Source organism: Westerdykella ornata (genome assembly GCF_010094085.1).
Source record: "Westerdykella ornata strain CBS 379.55 unplaced genomic scaffold EI97scaffold_3, whole genome shotgun sequence".
In the NCBI taxonomy this organism is placed as follows: domain Eukaryota; kingdom Fungi; phylum Ascomycota; class Dothideomycetes; order Pleosporales; family Sporormiaceae; genus Westerdykella; species Westerdykella ornata.
In genome coordinates this window covers 403830-419163 of record NW_022986853.1, presented here as the reverse complement: position 1 = coordinate 419163, position 15334 = coordinate 403830, and the positions used below count along the sequence as shown (strand labels likewise).

Below are 15334 nucleotides of genomic sequence, written 5' to 3'. Positions count from 1 at the left end.
TCTCCACGTCTGGATGCCCAAAGCAAGACCACCAATGGCGCCCAGGCTGAACTCAGTGAGGCGGATATTACAGTCTGTGCCCTACAGACTGAAGCAGACTTCGCTGTTTGCCAGCAAGCACATGTGTGCAGCTCCGACTGGTTTCCTGACCGAGTTTCTCGGCTCCGAGACTTTCGTGCCTAAGGTTTTCTCGACTCATGACCTCTTGGTAGGCTTTGATGTCGGCGCCTGAGCGGGTGGAGAGGGACGCAACTCCATGGGTGAGATAAGTGCTAATCCTGAATAGGACTGGCGCCATGAATGACTAAGCACCATAAAGTGACCTCCAGTGAACGAGTCGGGTGTGTGAGGGAGGACAGTGGGATTCGGAAGGGAGCTAGGGAAACGAAATCAAGGAAATCGACCGCATTATACTTGAGCATAGAATGGTACATTGAGAATGTAATAATGAGTGGAGGAAAACTACAGAAGCGTGAAATTTCCAGTCGAGGTATCTAAAGTCTATTGGCTTACCATGCATCGCTTGCTCTTGTATAAGTTGCCATATAAAGAAAAACGCCGCTAATGCAAGAGTCAACTCATCGTGCCGAAATCACCTATCATACATGTTATACATGGCGCTCGTCCGTCCTAACCAAGGGATGTTCTTCAAAATAACGCAAGAGCGTCTGGTACAGGACCAGCATGGTTCCCGATTGGACCGACGTCCATACCGCTCTTGGGCCCACCCCCCTGAACCAGCCCCATATCCCTTCTGTTTTGTATATTATCTTCAGACCGGTTATGACCGAGGATGTATCGAGAGTAGCAGCACTGTGGTTGCGTAGAGCGGTGGAAGGTGAGGAAGTAGATATAGGCCGGTTCTGGGGAGGTGGTTTTGTCGGTTTTATAGAGTGTTTTGAAGGTGACAGAGTGGTCACAGGAGGTCTCGTCGATATGGACGGTACGTCGTTGACTTGCGTCTGGATTCGCGTCTTGACCACGTCCAATGGAGTGGTAATAACGCCGGCCATGCCACCCGCTGTGGCCGCAGTCAAGATCTCTAGGGGCAGCCCAATGTTATGTGACCCAACATATCGCTTCGCCAATCCCCGCTCTTCTTCGTAAAATGCGAACTGCAGCGCCGAAAAGGGAAGATCCCGCCAGAGTGTAGCTTTGTAACCGTAAAACAACGCACCCACCCCTTCTTGTTTCGCGATCGTGCGAACAGCGTCTATCATGGAGCGGTAATTGTAGCCCGAGTTAAAGTAGGGGTTGTTGTATCGACCCTGCAGCTGGAGGCGGGTCTTCAGCACCTCAGAAGGAACATAGGCGGGAGCAGCGGCGAGATCTGCAATCAGACCTAGCATTTCCATTAGCATACGGGTCTCCCATCCATGACAGGAGTGCCATACCAGCAGTGAAGTATGAAATTGCTGGAGCAATGCCACAATCGATCATGAGCCGCTTGCTCCATTCGTAAGCGCCAAAAAACAACACTGTGCCAGAAAACGAGCCGAGGAATGCCGGTTGGACGCCGCCGTAAAGTCCTTTCCGTATTCCTTCCTGACGAAGTATGGTATAATATGTGTTGCCCATTGATGTGTATTTCGGCGGCATATGCGGATCGCCCTGCTGGCGAGTCTTGACGGTATCCAACGAGTGCATCAACATGTCCCCAGTTGTTCCACCGATTCCACCCGCCAGCATGGAGTGTATGTAGGGTGGCCGGGCAGCCTCATGGTCTACCTCTTCCGTAGCAGCCGCCGCAGACGGCAGTGCTGCTTCCATTGCGCTTCCAGTGCCCTGCGATCCATCGGCAATCAGGCTGGTGGTCCCGGATGTTGCGGTGCCAGGCGTGAAGGAGTTGGCCGCGCGGGCAAGAACCATGAGCGTGCACCAGATCCGCGCGTTCGTCCGAAGCAATTGGTGATAAATCTTGTGCGGGAGGGTGAGGGACGAAGGAAAGCTGCAAATGACTGACTTCTGGCGTAAATTGGTTAAGTGAATGCGGGTCCCCGGGCGTTGAGTCGCAGGCTGATACCAAACTTTTGAAAATTCGGGCTGGATTGGCATGGCGAAAGCTAGGTGCTGAAAGAAGCTAAGCGTACTGATCACGTGCTGGGAAACCACCCCCGGTCCGGTCCGTGTTTACATTATTCGCGTTCGTTGTTGTGATCAGAGCTCTGCCCACCTTCACCCCTCCCAGCCACCCCAGTTTCCGACACCACCCACATCATACTTGTCTTGTCTATTCATATTCCGTGGTCGCGTGCACTTTGCGACTCTATTCATACCAGCCACAATGTCTACATCCTGGCTTCAGCGGAAGCGCAAAGCCGAGCTTCTCGAGCTTGCGCAGCAAGCAAAACTGCCCGAGTATGTATCGTAACGTTTTGAATGGAATGTAGTGGCAACCAGCAGCTCGTTCCTGGTGGAAGAACGTCGCTCATAAAATGCGCAGCGCGGAGCGGTACCTGAAAGACGATTTGGTCGAAGCTCTTCAGAACCATCTGGAAGCCAACGAGACGTTATACGGAAAGCAGAGCGCGTTCAGCGAATTTTACGCGCGTCATGTATCTCCTATCAAAAGAGAACGCCTTTCCAGCGCTGAAGTTCCCGTTGTAAAGACGCGCCGACGCCAGACTTTGAAGCGTGCCGACTCGTAAGTCCTCTAGCGAGCTCTACGTCACCGACAGCAGCTGACGCCACCTTCAGCGACGAGCCTGCGGCGGAGCAATCCTTGATAGCGCGTAGTACTCCGAAGGCTGTGTCTCACCTTGCTTCGCGCACTCCGAGGACCGTGTCTCAAATAGCCGCGCATACACCTCAAATTGATCTTCCAGCATCGCCCGCACAAATCACTGAACTTGCGGACCAGTCGTTTCAGGCTGCGAAGACTAAGGCATCCGAATTGTGGGAAAGGACACGCATTGAAGAAGCCATAGAGATTGTGCGTGAGAATGCCAGTTCCGTGGTCTTCATTCAGTTGGCAGTTCTGGCGATAGAAGCTCTTGGTATGGAGTGGAATACTCTCAATACCACTCCAGTGGCAACGCCTGCCATTGCGGCGCTCAACGTGCCATCGAAAACGATCGACGTACCGGATTTGAGCCTTCTCTTGACCACTCAGTTCTGGGGTCCTGCGACGCTCTGGTCGTTAACGAGCTGGGTGCTTCCGCTACTCTTCTCGTACTTCTTCAACCTGACTCTGCGGTCCAACACGCGGCAGAAGTCTCCTAACAAGGAATACAGAGTTGACCCGTTATCATTCAACATTGCCAGAGCACTGCTGGCGTATAATGCCTACGGCCTCCCCGTGGTCGGCCCTCAGCCTGGATCCATCCAGGCTACAAAGCCCGGTTGGGGACCGTTTTCAGAGGCAACCGTGCATACGGTGCGCGATAATGTGCCGGGTCGGTATTATGGGCTTCAAATTGGTTCCATCATTGGCATCTTATACAGTCTCTATGACGCTGCACTGAGAAAATAAAACAACTACAGATTCGGGGATGTAGGACGCGGTATGGAGCTCCTGTGTTGGGTAATGGGGCTTGAATTACTTCGGCGTTTCTGATATCTTATTGTTTGGCGCTTCTTCTTGTATTAGGGCCTCCTGGAAACTCCGTTTGGCGGGAGTGGGAGGCGTTATTGGCGCTTCAGTCGTTGCAGCCTTTGACGCTGGCTTGTGGTTGGCGCCTGTGTTGGGATACAGGACCTCTTTCCGGTTGGCAGTTGTTTCCTAGATGGACGATATGGACAGTTTTTCCCTCTAATGCTCGGTTGACTAGCGAAATAAGGTATTCGTAAGGGCAAACCCTTCTCCGAAATAGGCAGAAAAAGTCAACGTGAGCCCGATACTTTGGACCTCGAGTCTCGTGAACTTGACCGTCTAGATGCGATGAGCGATAAGCTGCTTCTCATATACTCTTTAACAGGCCTTTGAGGCAAAAGCAGCAACAGTACTCCGGCTTATATTCGAGCGTTTTTCACATAATGAGTTCAACTCAATTCTACGTCTGAATTTCTCCTCACTCGGTCTCGGTGAACAAGTCGCTTTCCCACAGGGCAATCGACGTGACCTCGCCACGGTTGACTCAAGATAGGTGTATAATTGTGGTCGTTATGGTCATTATGGTAATCATTCGAGGACGGCTCATTTGTTGTTGACTGACACGCAAACCCTGCTCTATTCCCAACCATTACATCAACCTAATACCCGGAAGTAGAAGCCAGCAGTCCCAAGTAATACCCAGAGCGTCATCCCGAATGTTGTTGAGTGAGGAGACGATGAAGACGTTCAGTCCGCTGATGAGGGATCCAGTCACGGTATAGTTAATCTCCAAGCTAATGAGGAGAGGTGATATAGTTCAGGATTTCACCGTCAGTCACATTTTCGACCCTTTTTACGTTCAGTGTTCCAAAACCTTCACTTCCTTATCAAAAGCCGGATCTCTTGCATTCCACTTAGGATCATAGTCAAACTTGGTCTCAGTCTCAATTCCCTTCTCATCAACAGTGAGAGCACAATTGGCACCAATCAACTGCCACTCCTTCTCGTCGTATGTGGTTGGTTCACTAGCAATGATCGTGTGCTTCCCGATCCTTGCCTCCTCCGTTAACGTCGCAGCCTCATTCGCAATATCGGGTGAATCGGGATTGCCCGGATACTTGGTATTGAGGGTGCGACCTGCAAACTCGGACCAATATAGCGAAGGGGGCTGCTGTGTGACATGGTTCCGAAATCGGATAGCTACCATCTTTTTGCCGTCTGTAGTGCAGAAGTTGAAGGAGTTTGGTGTGCGCTTTGAACCGAGTTTTCGCTCTTGCAGCTCTATGATTTGGATGACTGTTTTCTTCATCGCGGAGAGCATGTCTTGCAATGGATAGCTCATTTGCCATGTGTCTTTCCCTCCACCATTTGTGAGGTTGGTCATGTACAGTGCGGCTACGTGCTCCGAATCAGTGGTGCCCCATATGTTGCAGTACGCATCGAAGGACATCATCTCTGACATATCGCGTCGAATGGTTTGGAAGTCGCTGACGACACCATTGTGCATAAAGGTATGTCGGCCAAAGACAAATGGGTGGTTATTCACTGCTGTGACGACACTGCCGCTGGTCGCTCGAATGTGGGCAAACACACACTTGGTCTCCGTATTGTCGCATAGAGACCGGAAGTTGAAGTCGTTCTACGAAGAAACTCAGCAACATGAATAGGAGAATCCACAGGCGTCTCTTACAATAGGAGGAGATTGTGTCTTATACAGGGCTGGTCGAGGGCCCTCAATCTGCTTGATATAAGAGGCTGCGGTGTCGCTGTACCAAGCCATTCCCATTCCGTCCATATTGAGGAGGGAGTTGCGCATTCGGATTAAGTCGTCATTGCTATCGTCAAGGTCCTTCTCGTGGTTGTGGGGAAGGAGACGCGGCAGGTAGTGCTCGGAGCATTGTTTACTAATGGCTAACACGATCATTTATCAATCACGGAGACCTGATTGCAGCCTGCTGAGAACCGACCATTTGCAGGGTTGATGAGCACATCTGACAGAAGACATGGCTCTTCGGGAGATATATAGGCGAACCATCTACACATTTCGATGGTGGAGCAAGTGGAATGATGAAGATAATATAGGTTGTATTATTTTCTCACTGGAACAGGAGTATTGAGAAGTCAACGTAATGGAGTAGTGAGAGCACCTAGGTAAGGCCGGTTCTTGGTCAATCAGCAGGAATGAATCTGCAGCGGAATGACAGCTCAGGGACCGCCGCAGGTGACTCGACAGCTCCAGAGAGGGGAGGAGCAGCTGATGACTTCTCGGTGAGAACTTCTGGTGACGAGGTTTATGGCGGCGGTCACGAGGATAAGGAGCACTGCCCAGGTGGTCAATGAAACTCTACAGTCGCAGCCCTGCAGGATCCAATTGTTGATGTCAGCCCTAGAGGTTCCGAAAGGCGGGGTAGCCAAAATTCCTTATCGATAAGGTAATGGTGAATGTCCACTCACTTCACTCCAATGGCCCCGCACCAATGATGAAAAAAGTAAAGAGGAAGAAGGATCATACAGTGAAATATGCCCAAGTCCTCCCAATTTTCTCTTGTTTGTTTTGTGATCCTACTTTATTCATGGCATTTGTCACCTAGGGTAGTTCGGACTCGAGTATCCGCAGTCCCCACTTACGACAACAATAACTCCTAGCTTGGGAGTCTGCAACAAACCTGCGTTGCTCATGCCAGGGGGCACTTATTTTATTTTCAGGTCGAGCCACGCGCGTGCTGATTCAGGAGATCTTTCCCCCGTGCCGAGCTCTCATATTATACGATGAGCGCTTGTTACACTGCGCACAGCGATGACATCTATGTGAAGCGCGTCCCTTCCCTATCTCTCGTCGAACACTTCGACAGCTGATGTCTGTTGCAATGCGGGACGTAGAGCCGCGGACAAGTCGGTCGGCAACTCTTCAAGGCTCCAAATCCACGCCTTTGCAATGCAATTGCACGAATTCAGATCTGTAACATTGTACGTTAGAGTTTACCTTTTGAATGGTATGATATTCTTCTCCAAGTTGACGGTGTCTTGTTTCGTGAATATGGTTTTCTTACGACGCGAGAGCTCTCAATTAATTAAGAGTCTTTATGTAAGGAAAGGTCTACGAAGTGACTCGGACGAGAACGCCATCATCAGTTATGCCCCCGTCCGTGAACAATGGGGGTTTTGTCAACCAAATGGACTCCGCTCAAGGAATCAATGTTATTCATGAAGGACGCTTCCTACATATCTGGACGCCCCTGTGTCCCATTGATCGACTGTTTTGAACAGAAGGAACAGAACTTTTCCTCTCCCATGCGCCCTGCGCGTAGAACAGCAACCCGTTTATTCCCGAGGTCTGATCACCACGACAAATCGGCCCGTATCTTAGTAGATTCGTCGACTATCGGTACTTGGATTCCGTTTAATGAGGACGGGGCTGATCATCTTAAGGGCCAAGGCATGCCTAAACACCGGTCGCTAATGGCAAAAGCCAGTCAGAACACAGCGGTGGTAAAACCCAAGTCTCCCGTTGTTTTATGACTAAGTCATTGGCGGCCATAAGATCCGAGGCATGGTTGCGCCAGTATAGGTTGGACCTATTGTGTACTAAAGATGGCAGGGATTCTACCTACTTGGTCGCTTATTTATCAACTCAGGGTGGGACCGGTGGGACTGTGGGGGCTGGGGATTCGAAACTTCGACCCTTTTCGGCCAATCTCCAGTAAGCGTCCTTGCTGCAGTGGTGTGCATCATTCCGTCGGCATGGCATGCCCAGTAAAAGTTGCAATCATTGCGTGCTTCCGCGCGGAACGCGGCACGCCTCTCGGTTTCCTTCACTCTGCTCCACTGTCAGAATTTTCTCCAACCCGAGCGACGTGGAGGGACTCCCGCTGCCGCATCTATTGCTGCTCTGCAGCCTACTCTTCCACTTTTACTGAAGGTTTCTGTCGCTAACACCAGTTCACCTCCCATGCGACATCGAGGTAGTCCCTCCAGCCCCAGCAACCACTTCTGCGACATTGAGATATACCACTCAAGCCCCAGCATCGTTTCTTCCCCATGGCGGCATTCCACGGTGAACCTCACGCGACAACCCCCTCCGCGACCATGCCCATGGACCCGTCGAAGCAGCATGTTGATGAGAAGAGGACCACGAGGCCATCGACGCTTGAGCTGAGGGACAACTCCGACGACCTGCGGCGTCACCTGGGTAATCGTCAAATCCAGCTGATCGCAATTGGAGGCTCTATCGGTACAGCCTTGTTCATCTCTGTCGGCGGCGCTCTCAACAAAGCTGGTCCCATAGGAATGCTTTTGGCATATACCATCTACAGCTGCCTGATTGCTCTTGTGACAAATTCCATCGCCGAAATGACCACGCACATGCCGGTGACTGGGGGATTCATCCGACTGGCGGGAAAGTGGGTTGACGACGCCTTTGGTTTCATGGCGGGGTGGAACTTTTTCTTCTACGAAGCTCTGCTCATCCCATTCGAGATCACGGCTATCAACCTCGTCCTGACCTTTTGGAGAGACGACATCCCTGTGGCTGCAGTGTGTGCGGGGTGTATTGTACTCTATGCGTATGTTTTGCTTTTGTTTTTCCCAGCCCGTTCTCCAGCTACCCGTACACAACATCCCAGAACTAATCCCTTGGTAGTCTACTCAATGTTGTCGCTGTGCAGGTGTTCGGTGAAGCAGAATTCTGGCTATCTGGCGGCAAGGTGATTCTGATCTTCATGCTGTTCATGTTCACATTTGTCACCATGTGCGGTGGCAATCCCAAGCACGACGCTTACGGTTTTCGTCATTGGAAAAATCCCGGCCCATTTGCGGAGTACATCTCAACCGGAGATCTTGGAAGGTTTGAAGGCTTCCTTGGAGCGCTGTGGGCCGCCTCTTTCTGCATCGTTGGCCCCGAATACATTTCCATGGTCGCCGGAGAAGCAAAGCGGCCTCGGATCTACATCAAGAACGCTTTCAAGACCGTCTACTGGCGATTCGGAATTTTCTTCATCTTGGGCTCATTATGCGTAGGGATTGTCATCCCTTATAACGATCCAACCCTTGTTGCCATTCTCAGCGGGGATAAAGAAGGCGCTGGCACGGGTGGTGCATCTCCCTACGTTATCGCCATGCAGAACCTGGCGATACCAGTCCTGCCCCATATCACGAACGCCTTGCTCGTTACTTGTATCTTCTCGGCCGGTAATGCGTACACATATTGCGCAACTCGAACTCTCTACGCGTTGTCCCTCGAAGGCCGGGCTCCAAAGTTCTTCCGAAAATGCACCCGCAACGGAGTTCCCATATACTGCTTCTGCCTAGTCATGCTGTTTCCATTCCTGTCGTTCCTGCAGGTCTCAAATAGCTCTGCCAAAGTGCTAACTTGGTTGCTCAATCTCATCACAGCTGGAGGTCTGATCGACTTTATCGTCATATGCGTCACCTATCTTGCATTCTACAATGCCTGCAAGGTCCAGGGTCTTGATCGCAAGACACTACCATACTGTGGCTGGTTTCAGCCATACTCAGCCTGGATTGGGTTGATCGGTCTGGTGTGTGTCGTCTTTTGCTACGGCTACTCGGTCTTCCTGCCCGGGTACTGGAGCATTGAAGATTTCTTCAGCTACTACACTATGGTCGGAGTTGCTCCCGTACTGTACCTGGGTTGGAAACTCATTCACCGAACGAAGATTGTATCCGCCAAGGAGTTGGATCTCGTCTGGGATGCTCCTGTCATCGACGCGTACGAAGCCAGGTTTATCTCGCCGCCAGTGGGCTTCTGGACGGAGATGCTTCAGCTCGTGGGCTTGAGGCGTAACGTTCCAGTCGACGTGCAGGCCGACCCGTAGAAGAATGACAGCAACGAATGGCGTGGGGAAAAGCGCACGAAAGCAAAGGGAGGATGAAAGGATAGCCGGTCTTTCAAGCAAAAGTTCGGATCCAGAGATCATTTCATCGTCGGTGGTGATGTAGGGTTACATTTAAACTGGCACCACAACGGTTATTATCTTGAGCTTGAGCACGGTATTTTCGAGGAATTCTCTCGCAAGACCCTCGATTTGCTGCACCAGTCGAAAAATCTCAACACCACGTTCAGCATTTGTGCCAACACAAGGACCGGCAACAACTTTTGACCTTTTGACATATTGTCGAGATTCAAACATCGAGGACCATTCAACGTGAACCTCGCTCAGAACTTGACGCTCCTGCCCACTACTAAGACTTCTTGCTGTTGTTACGGTTGACGTACGCAAGGAATATGCATCATATGCACATTTCCTCAATTCGGTCCTTAGTAAGATATTTGTCTGTGGATTTGACTTGGAACCTTAGAACGCTGTTGCCACCTACTTTGCCACTTTTGCCCGGTGCCTGGATCCATTCCGAGACCCTATTGTCAACACAACTCTTACCAGGTGCAAAAATATAACGGGAGCAAAATCAAAAAACATACAACACGACGCTATTCGCAGCTGGTCACCCACGCTACTACTCAACGGGCGCTACACGGCTTGTGTATGGTCGATCAGACGAGAGGCCCAATTTTCCGTGTGCTATGGTCGTATGTGATAACTTATTATGTGGGAAGAGTATATATTGTGAACTGTTGCTTAAAGTAATCGGCTCATGTGTCGTAAAACGCAGGATGCGGTATGCGGAAAGGGAAGATTCGAGAGGATGAGAAGCCAAAAAGCATTCAAGTTAGAATGGGACGCGCCTATAGAAGGATTATAAAGAAGAGTAAGGAAGAAGAAGATGTCAAAGAAAAAAGGATATAGAGGAAGGGAGTTCAAGCAAATACAGGCACACTATCGTTCTATCATATCACAATAGCTAGGCTAGGACTAAGAAATAGTCAAGTTTGGATCTAAAGAAGACAATAACCAGTAGTAAAGGAGGCACCGGGGTGATAGAAGATCCCTCAGTTCGGCCAGATTCCAGTTCCTAATATATTCTCCAAAGGGGGAAGAGAGCGTTGGCAATATGCTTTGCATAAGTTGCGCGCTTAGCCTACTTACCTAACAATAGATAAACGGCTCGCAAACATACATAGCTAAGTGAACTACGATGGTTCGCTATCGTCAGCTCAGACCATGCCGCCGTTTGCGAGGTTGCGTAGACTAGGCATTAAGCATGGAGAGTGTTTTTCCTCATGTATGGAGGTGCATGCGTTTACAAGACCCATTTGCCAAACTTCCACCTCAACCGTTGTTGCCATAGGCCGACAAGGAAAATAACGTCGATCAGCATCAGGATCGTCTTCCGGGGCTTCAAACCTTGATGTCGCAGGGCGATACGATGGTTACGGTATGCTATCGCGCCCGTGGCGCCAGCCCAGATCGAAAGAGTAGTCAGGAGGAGAACGACTGCGGTAATAACGAAAGAGCGGATGTCATGGCCTGTTTCATTGATTTGTTGCACATTCTAGCGACTCCGTTACTTATGCAGTAACCATAGGTTTCGATCGTGATTTTGAGCTTACCATGCCATATATAGAAGACGCCATTGAAGCGGGGACAAAGACGAAAGCAAGGACAGTTACTAGAGGAGTAGGTAAGACAGTGCCACGCTGAACGCCTGTCAGAATCGTGGGCTTGTCCAACTTCCTTTCTTTTTTTTTTTTTTTTTTTTTTTTTTTCCCTGTCCAAGGTGGAGGTAGACTTACATAACATGACTCTCTTGCTCTCTCGAGTGCTCAACTCAGCCATCTCTCTACTCTTCCATGAGTGATGAAAATCCATGTGGTCTCGGAGCCTAGCTTCCACCAGCTCCAGTTCCCGTACGTACTGCTCATAATTCTTCTGCAGGCGATTGTAGGCCCCTTCAAAGCTCTTCTCCTGCGCGTCGAAATTGTTCGTTACGAACGTCGGCAGAGCGAGCAGTGTCAACCTCCGCGTATCGAGCTCACCTGAGACGATGCCACACAATTCCTGGGTTAAAGTCCTCCGGGGTTCCATCCCACCGCCTTTGGTGCTGATATTTCTCCTTCACGAACTCATTGAGTCCGGCCAATCCTGTCAACGCCGGCACAGCCTGCGGCGCAGTGCACATTTGCCAGCGCAGTAGAGCTTCCAGGCATGGAAAGAGCACATTCTTGGGGCCGATATTGACGGAGTCCCTGGCGGCATTGAGAATCCAACGACGCACTGCGCGTGTCTTCATTTTTTCGTATGACTGACCATTGGATTCAGAAGCTTGCGACGGCTTCTTCTTTTGCAGCGAGGATGGTGATTCAGGGGGGTACATCCGTGCATATGGCGTTGAGCCATCGGGATTTGCGAGGAACAAAGCCGCTACGCAGAAGGATTAGCTGAGAGGAAGCTCGTTAGATCAACACGTCTTGCCTGTCGCTGGCCGCACATTCGGTACAGCGCCAGAATCATCATCACATCGTTACCCACTTCAATAACATCACTCCGATTCATCCAGGCCGTTCCTACCTCGTTCCATTTGCCCTCCTGGCTCCAGAAGTACACCCATACTTCCGGCTCCATGTCGAGCCCCAGTCCTATCATATCAACAACCCAGGCGGGAGGTAGACGGCCGTTGCCGAGTTCCAGTATAATAACTTGATACGCAGCATTCTTGTCCGAGGCTGCCAGGAGAGTTCTGAACTCATCAGGAGATCTTGTCTCCTTGAAGCGGTGTACTAGGCTCGGCTTCCCGTCGTTGTAAAATCGAACCAGGTTTATGTCCCCAGAATATACTTCTGGGTGCTCTCCCCGAAAGTATTGAAGGCGGTTTTTGAGGAGAGACCCGTAATTTTGGTAGGCGGGATCGGCCGTGGACCCAACCCGATCAATATAGTCGGCGTAGGTCGCAAAACCAGGCTGCCAGACATTGCCGTCCGGCTGTTGCGACGCATCTACCGGCATAATGATCCTTGACTTAAGTAAAGGACAGCAACAGGAGGACAAATACATAAGGAGGGTTTCGGTTGCTTGAGCATCAGGCAGAGCAAGTGGAGGAGGGGAAAGGGAAAACGGCGACTTGTGCTAAGCCGATTTGGGTACATGCGACCATACATGCTGCAGTACCCGTACCACATGCCAACCGGAGGTTGGCACTACTTAGCTCGACACCAACACGCACACCTCCGGTTGGCATATGGTGCGAGTAAGCCCACGAAGCAGACGCGCGGCATACAGATGCGCGTTCGCCAAGTCGTTTTGGAACATCATCTCCACGCGCTGAGTAGAAAACATCAAACCCATAACGGTGATCTCTTCCATTCATACTCAACTTGAGGGTATTCCACTATAGCTAGGTAGTATGTATATCGTAAGCGCAATCGTCACGACGCTTGCGAGCTAACCGAGAAACCGAAAAGAGGATTATCTACCGAAGAATGGCAAAAACAGAGGACGGAGATTGTAGATGAATTCTTCAAAACCAAAGTTCCCCAAGCCCTTGGGGATGACACGGGCAAAGGATGCACAGAAAAAGCATGCTTCCAATTCGGACAACAAGTCAGACAGGCTGATGACCTCGAGTCTGTGCACAACCACGGATGTAACAGTTTCACTCTGATATCCCGTACACTCTCAAATATTGTTCAATTCCGCCCGAACCCCCATGATACGGCTATCACGGACCTGTCCCACCAAATCTACGGCGCAAAGGTTCCGCAAGTCTAGTTCCACGACGGATTCCCTTTGCCCGTGTATAGCACTGATTTAGAACCAAAAGCAGTCTGCTACTAGGATAGGTTAAGGGAGTCCCTAGCAGTGATATCATCCCTGGGAAATTACACCTACTCCAGGAATTTCTCAAAGAGTTTCCCGTTGAGCGGCAAAAGAGAACAGTGACGGATTTGCGAGCATTCGTGGCACGGTGGACGTATTTCCCGCAGCCGAAATCCTTCTATCGGGCGGAGAGCTGGACACTGAAGGCAAAGGACACCTTGACCCAGCTTTATCGCAACTAGTCCCTTCGCAATTTTCCAGAAATAGCCAACATTGTCGTCGGACTTCTGGAGCAGGTCCACCTCCTTGATCGACTGCTAGCGGTCCTGACACATCACGACTTCTCAGAAGTGAATATTCTGGTGCATGAAGATGGAAATGTAACGGGCGTGATAGACTTTGACGTTGCCGGTATTGGAGCGTTCGGGGTGTCTATCTGTGATGTATATGCGTGCCTTTTGGACTCTATGAATGAGGGGTAATGGTCCTTTCATAATGAGCCCGCCGAAGGCTATCTCGAACAAACAGTCCGCCAGGTATTGGAGACAGTCTTTTGGAAGTGGTTGTGGTCCAATGTCTCCAATGAATCGAGGGAGAAGCGAGCGGAGATAGAACACCGGCGTTAGGGTTGCATTGAGCATTGGCATCATTAACAGATACTTCATCAGGGGCATGATGGGCGAGATTGACGAGAGTATCAACGTTCATCGCCTGTCCCTTGAGTATATTAGGGGTATGCTACCGGTTGTTTGAGATGTCCTAGAAACAAATACACTCAATTTCGCACTTCACTATGCAGTGATGGAATGTTTAAGTTCAGTGCCATCTCCTCGAAAGACGTTCAGTGCTCATTTTCAAGTTCGTCCAGTATCGTATCAAAAACCTTCCAACCTTGCACATAAACATGGCAACCATGCTCTCTTCCACCCGCATCCCTAAAGCGGTGTACAATACACGCATCCAATGTCCTCCGTGACCTTGACCGCCTTTTCGTTGGCAACAATGTCAGCGGCTCGATCATGATAACTAATTTTTCCCTGTGCTATAGTATGTAATATCGCATTGTCAAAAAGAGTATATAGTAAAGCTGCTAAGCGTAGTCGGCTCATTTGTCGTGAACAACAGGATACGGTTTGCGGATTATATTCGATAAGAGAAAGTTGGTTAGAAAAAGAATAGTCACGGAGACGTAAATATGAAGAGAAGCGGTACCAGCATTTGGCGGCCAACGGGCAGGCAGGACCGCTATAGCAGGCAGACGCTGACACTGTAGGAGAAGGCACACAGAATACTGTGTAGACAAAGTGCTTTTTCAGGGTTCTTGAGTAATTAGCGAGGCTCGAACGAGTGAGGTATGATATATGGTGTCGTCACAGTCTCATGGTGAACCACAGATAACCCAGGCAGATGCTGACACTGAGGGAAAAGGCACACCGGAAGAAACAAATTCATGTTTTCAAGGGTTGTGACTCATAGGCGAGACTTGATAAGGTCTATCTTGGCGTCGTCACTCTACAGTACTGTGTATGACCACGGAAAACCCAGGCATCAGGTCCTATCCTAGGGTATACATCAACACAAAACTACGTCTTGTCCAATTGTCTAGGCTGCTGGATTGGATAGACTAATATACGTTCAGGGATATAGTATAGTAAGAGAACCTTCCTAAAATCCGGATATCTCCGGGCCAATAGGTAGAGGTATAGAGAGGTCCAACAGAAGCACAACCTCTTTCATAGGGTAGCTTCAAGGAGGATATTGAGAAGGATCTAAGAAGGATGAAACACCTCCTCTTTTGTAGGAAGAAATCTTCTCGATAATCTGAAAATCTTTGCTGCATTGGGCGTAGGTCCCACGTAACCCGCGAACCCACTGGACAATCCGACGGAAAGGAAATGCTCCTTCCCAAGTACGCCGAGTTGTGAATCGTGTTATAGCCACCCAATCAACTAAAGAATTCCAAGGGCTTTTGGTCAGTTGACGCCGGTGCAAGTTGTAACGGGATTCTCGATTGTCACTCTCACACAACCTTTGAACCTACCTAAGCTGACTGATTGGAGGACTATGATACGTTTAGAAAAATACACAGTGGAGTACCGGACGAAAATCGCAGCGTACATGGCCAAATTGC

At 50.1% G+C, this 15334-nt stretch overlaps 5 protein-coding genes across 5 annotated transcripts; 2 read left to right on the top strand and 3 right to left on the bottom strand.

The window, feature by feature from the left end:
• Positions 1 to 608: 608 nt before the first annotated feature.
• Positions 609 to 1770, bottom strand: EI97DRAFT_370904 (mitochondrial carrier protein; the record flags this gene model as incomplete). Its single annotated transcript, XM_033795258.1, has 2 exons — positions 609 to 1342; positions 1395 to 1770. 2 exons carry the CDS (start codon positions 1768 to 1770, stop codon positions 609 to 611), a joined length of 1110 nt encoding a protein of 369 aa, XP_033656849.1.
• Positions 1771 to 2174: 404 nt separating this feature from the next.
• EI97DRAFT_412221 (uncharacterized protein) lies at positions 2175 to 3836 on the top strand. Its single transcript, XM_033796754.1, has 3 exons — positions 2175 to 2358; positions 2444 to 2644; positions 2698 to 3836. Exons 1-3 carry the CDS (start codon positions 2285 to 2287, stop codon positions 3470 to 3472), a joined length of 1050 nt encoding a protein of 349 aa, XP_033656848.1. The 5' UTR covers positions 2175 to 2284; the 3' UTR covers positions 3473 to 3836.
• Positions 3837 to 3949: 113 nt separating this feature from the next.
• EI97DRAFT_464599 (N-terminal nucleophile aminohydrolase) lies at positions 3950 to 5870 on the bottom strand. Its single transcript, XM_033801425.1, has 3 exons — positions 5500 to 5870; positions 5223 to 5443; positions 3950 to 5171 (listed from the first exon to the last, which is right to left on the bottom strand). Exons 1-3 carry the CDS (start codon positions 5573 to 5575, stop codon positions 4392 to 4394), a joined length of 1077 nt encoding a protein of 358 aa, XP_033656847.1. The 5' UTR covers positions 5576 to 5870; the 3' UTR covers positions 3950 to 4391.
• A 1748-nt stretch (positions 5871 to 7618) lies between these two features.
• EI97DRAFT_448118 (histidine permease) lies at positions 7619 to 9366 on the top strand (the record flags this gene model as incomplete). The annotated part of the gene is made up of 2 exons (XM_033800142.1): positions 7619 to 8094; positions 8172 to 9366. The coding sequence occupies 2 exons, from the start codon at positions 7619 to 7621 to the stop codon at positions 9364 to 9366; spliced, it is 1671 nt and encodes a 556-aa protein (XP_033656846.1).
• Positions 9367 to 11422: 2056 nt separating this feature from the next.
• Positions 11423 to 12393, bottom strand: EI97DRAFT_455567 (uncharacterized protein; the record flags this gene model as incomplete). The annotated part of the gene is made up of 2 exons (XM_033800655.1): positions 11423 to 11811; positions 11916 to 12393. 2 exons carry the CDS (start codon positions 12391 to 12393, stop codon positions 11423 to 11425), a joined length of 867 nt encoding a protein of 288 aa, XP_033656845.1.
• Positions 12394 to 15334: the final 2941 nt, after the last annotated feature.

Bases quoted from the DNA above. Each gene is read 5' to 3' on its own strand.
- EI97DRAFT_412221 (XM_033796754.1), top strand. From the start codon at position 2,285: ATGTCTACATCCTGGCTTCAGCGGAAGCGCAAAGCCGAGCTTCTCGAG. The intron at 2,359-2,443 runs GTATGTATCGTA...TAAAATGCGCAG, and splicing joins CAGCAAGCAAAACTGCCCGA to CGCGGAGCGGTACCTGAAAG. The intron at 2,645-2,697 runs GTAAGTCCTCTA...CGCCACCTTCAG, and splicing joins ACTTTGAAGCGTGCCGACTC to CGACGAGCCTGCGGCGGAGC.
- EI97DRAFT_464599 (XM_033801425.1), bottom strand. From the start codon at position 5,575: ATGTGTAGATGGTTCGCCTATATATCTCCCGAAGAGCCATGTCTTCTG. The intron at 5,444-5,499 runs GTCGGTTCTCAG...TGATCGTGTTAG, and splicing joins GCTCATCAACCCTGCAAATG to CCATTAGTAAACAATGCTCC. The intron at 5,172-5,222 runs GTAAGAGACGCC...GTTTCTTCGTAG, and splicing joins AGACACAATCTCCTCCTATT to AACGACTTCAACTTCCGGTC.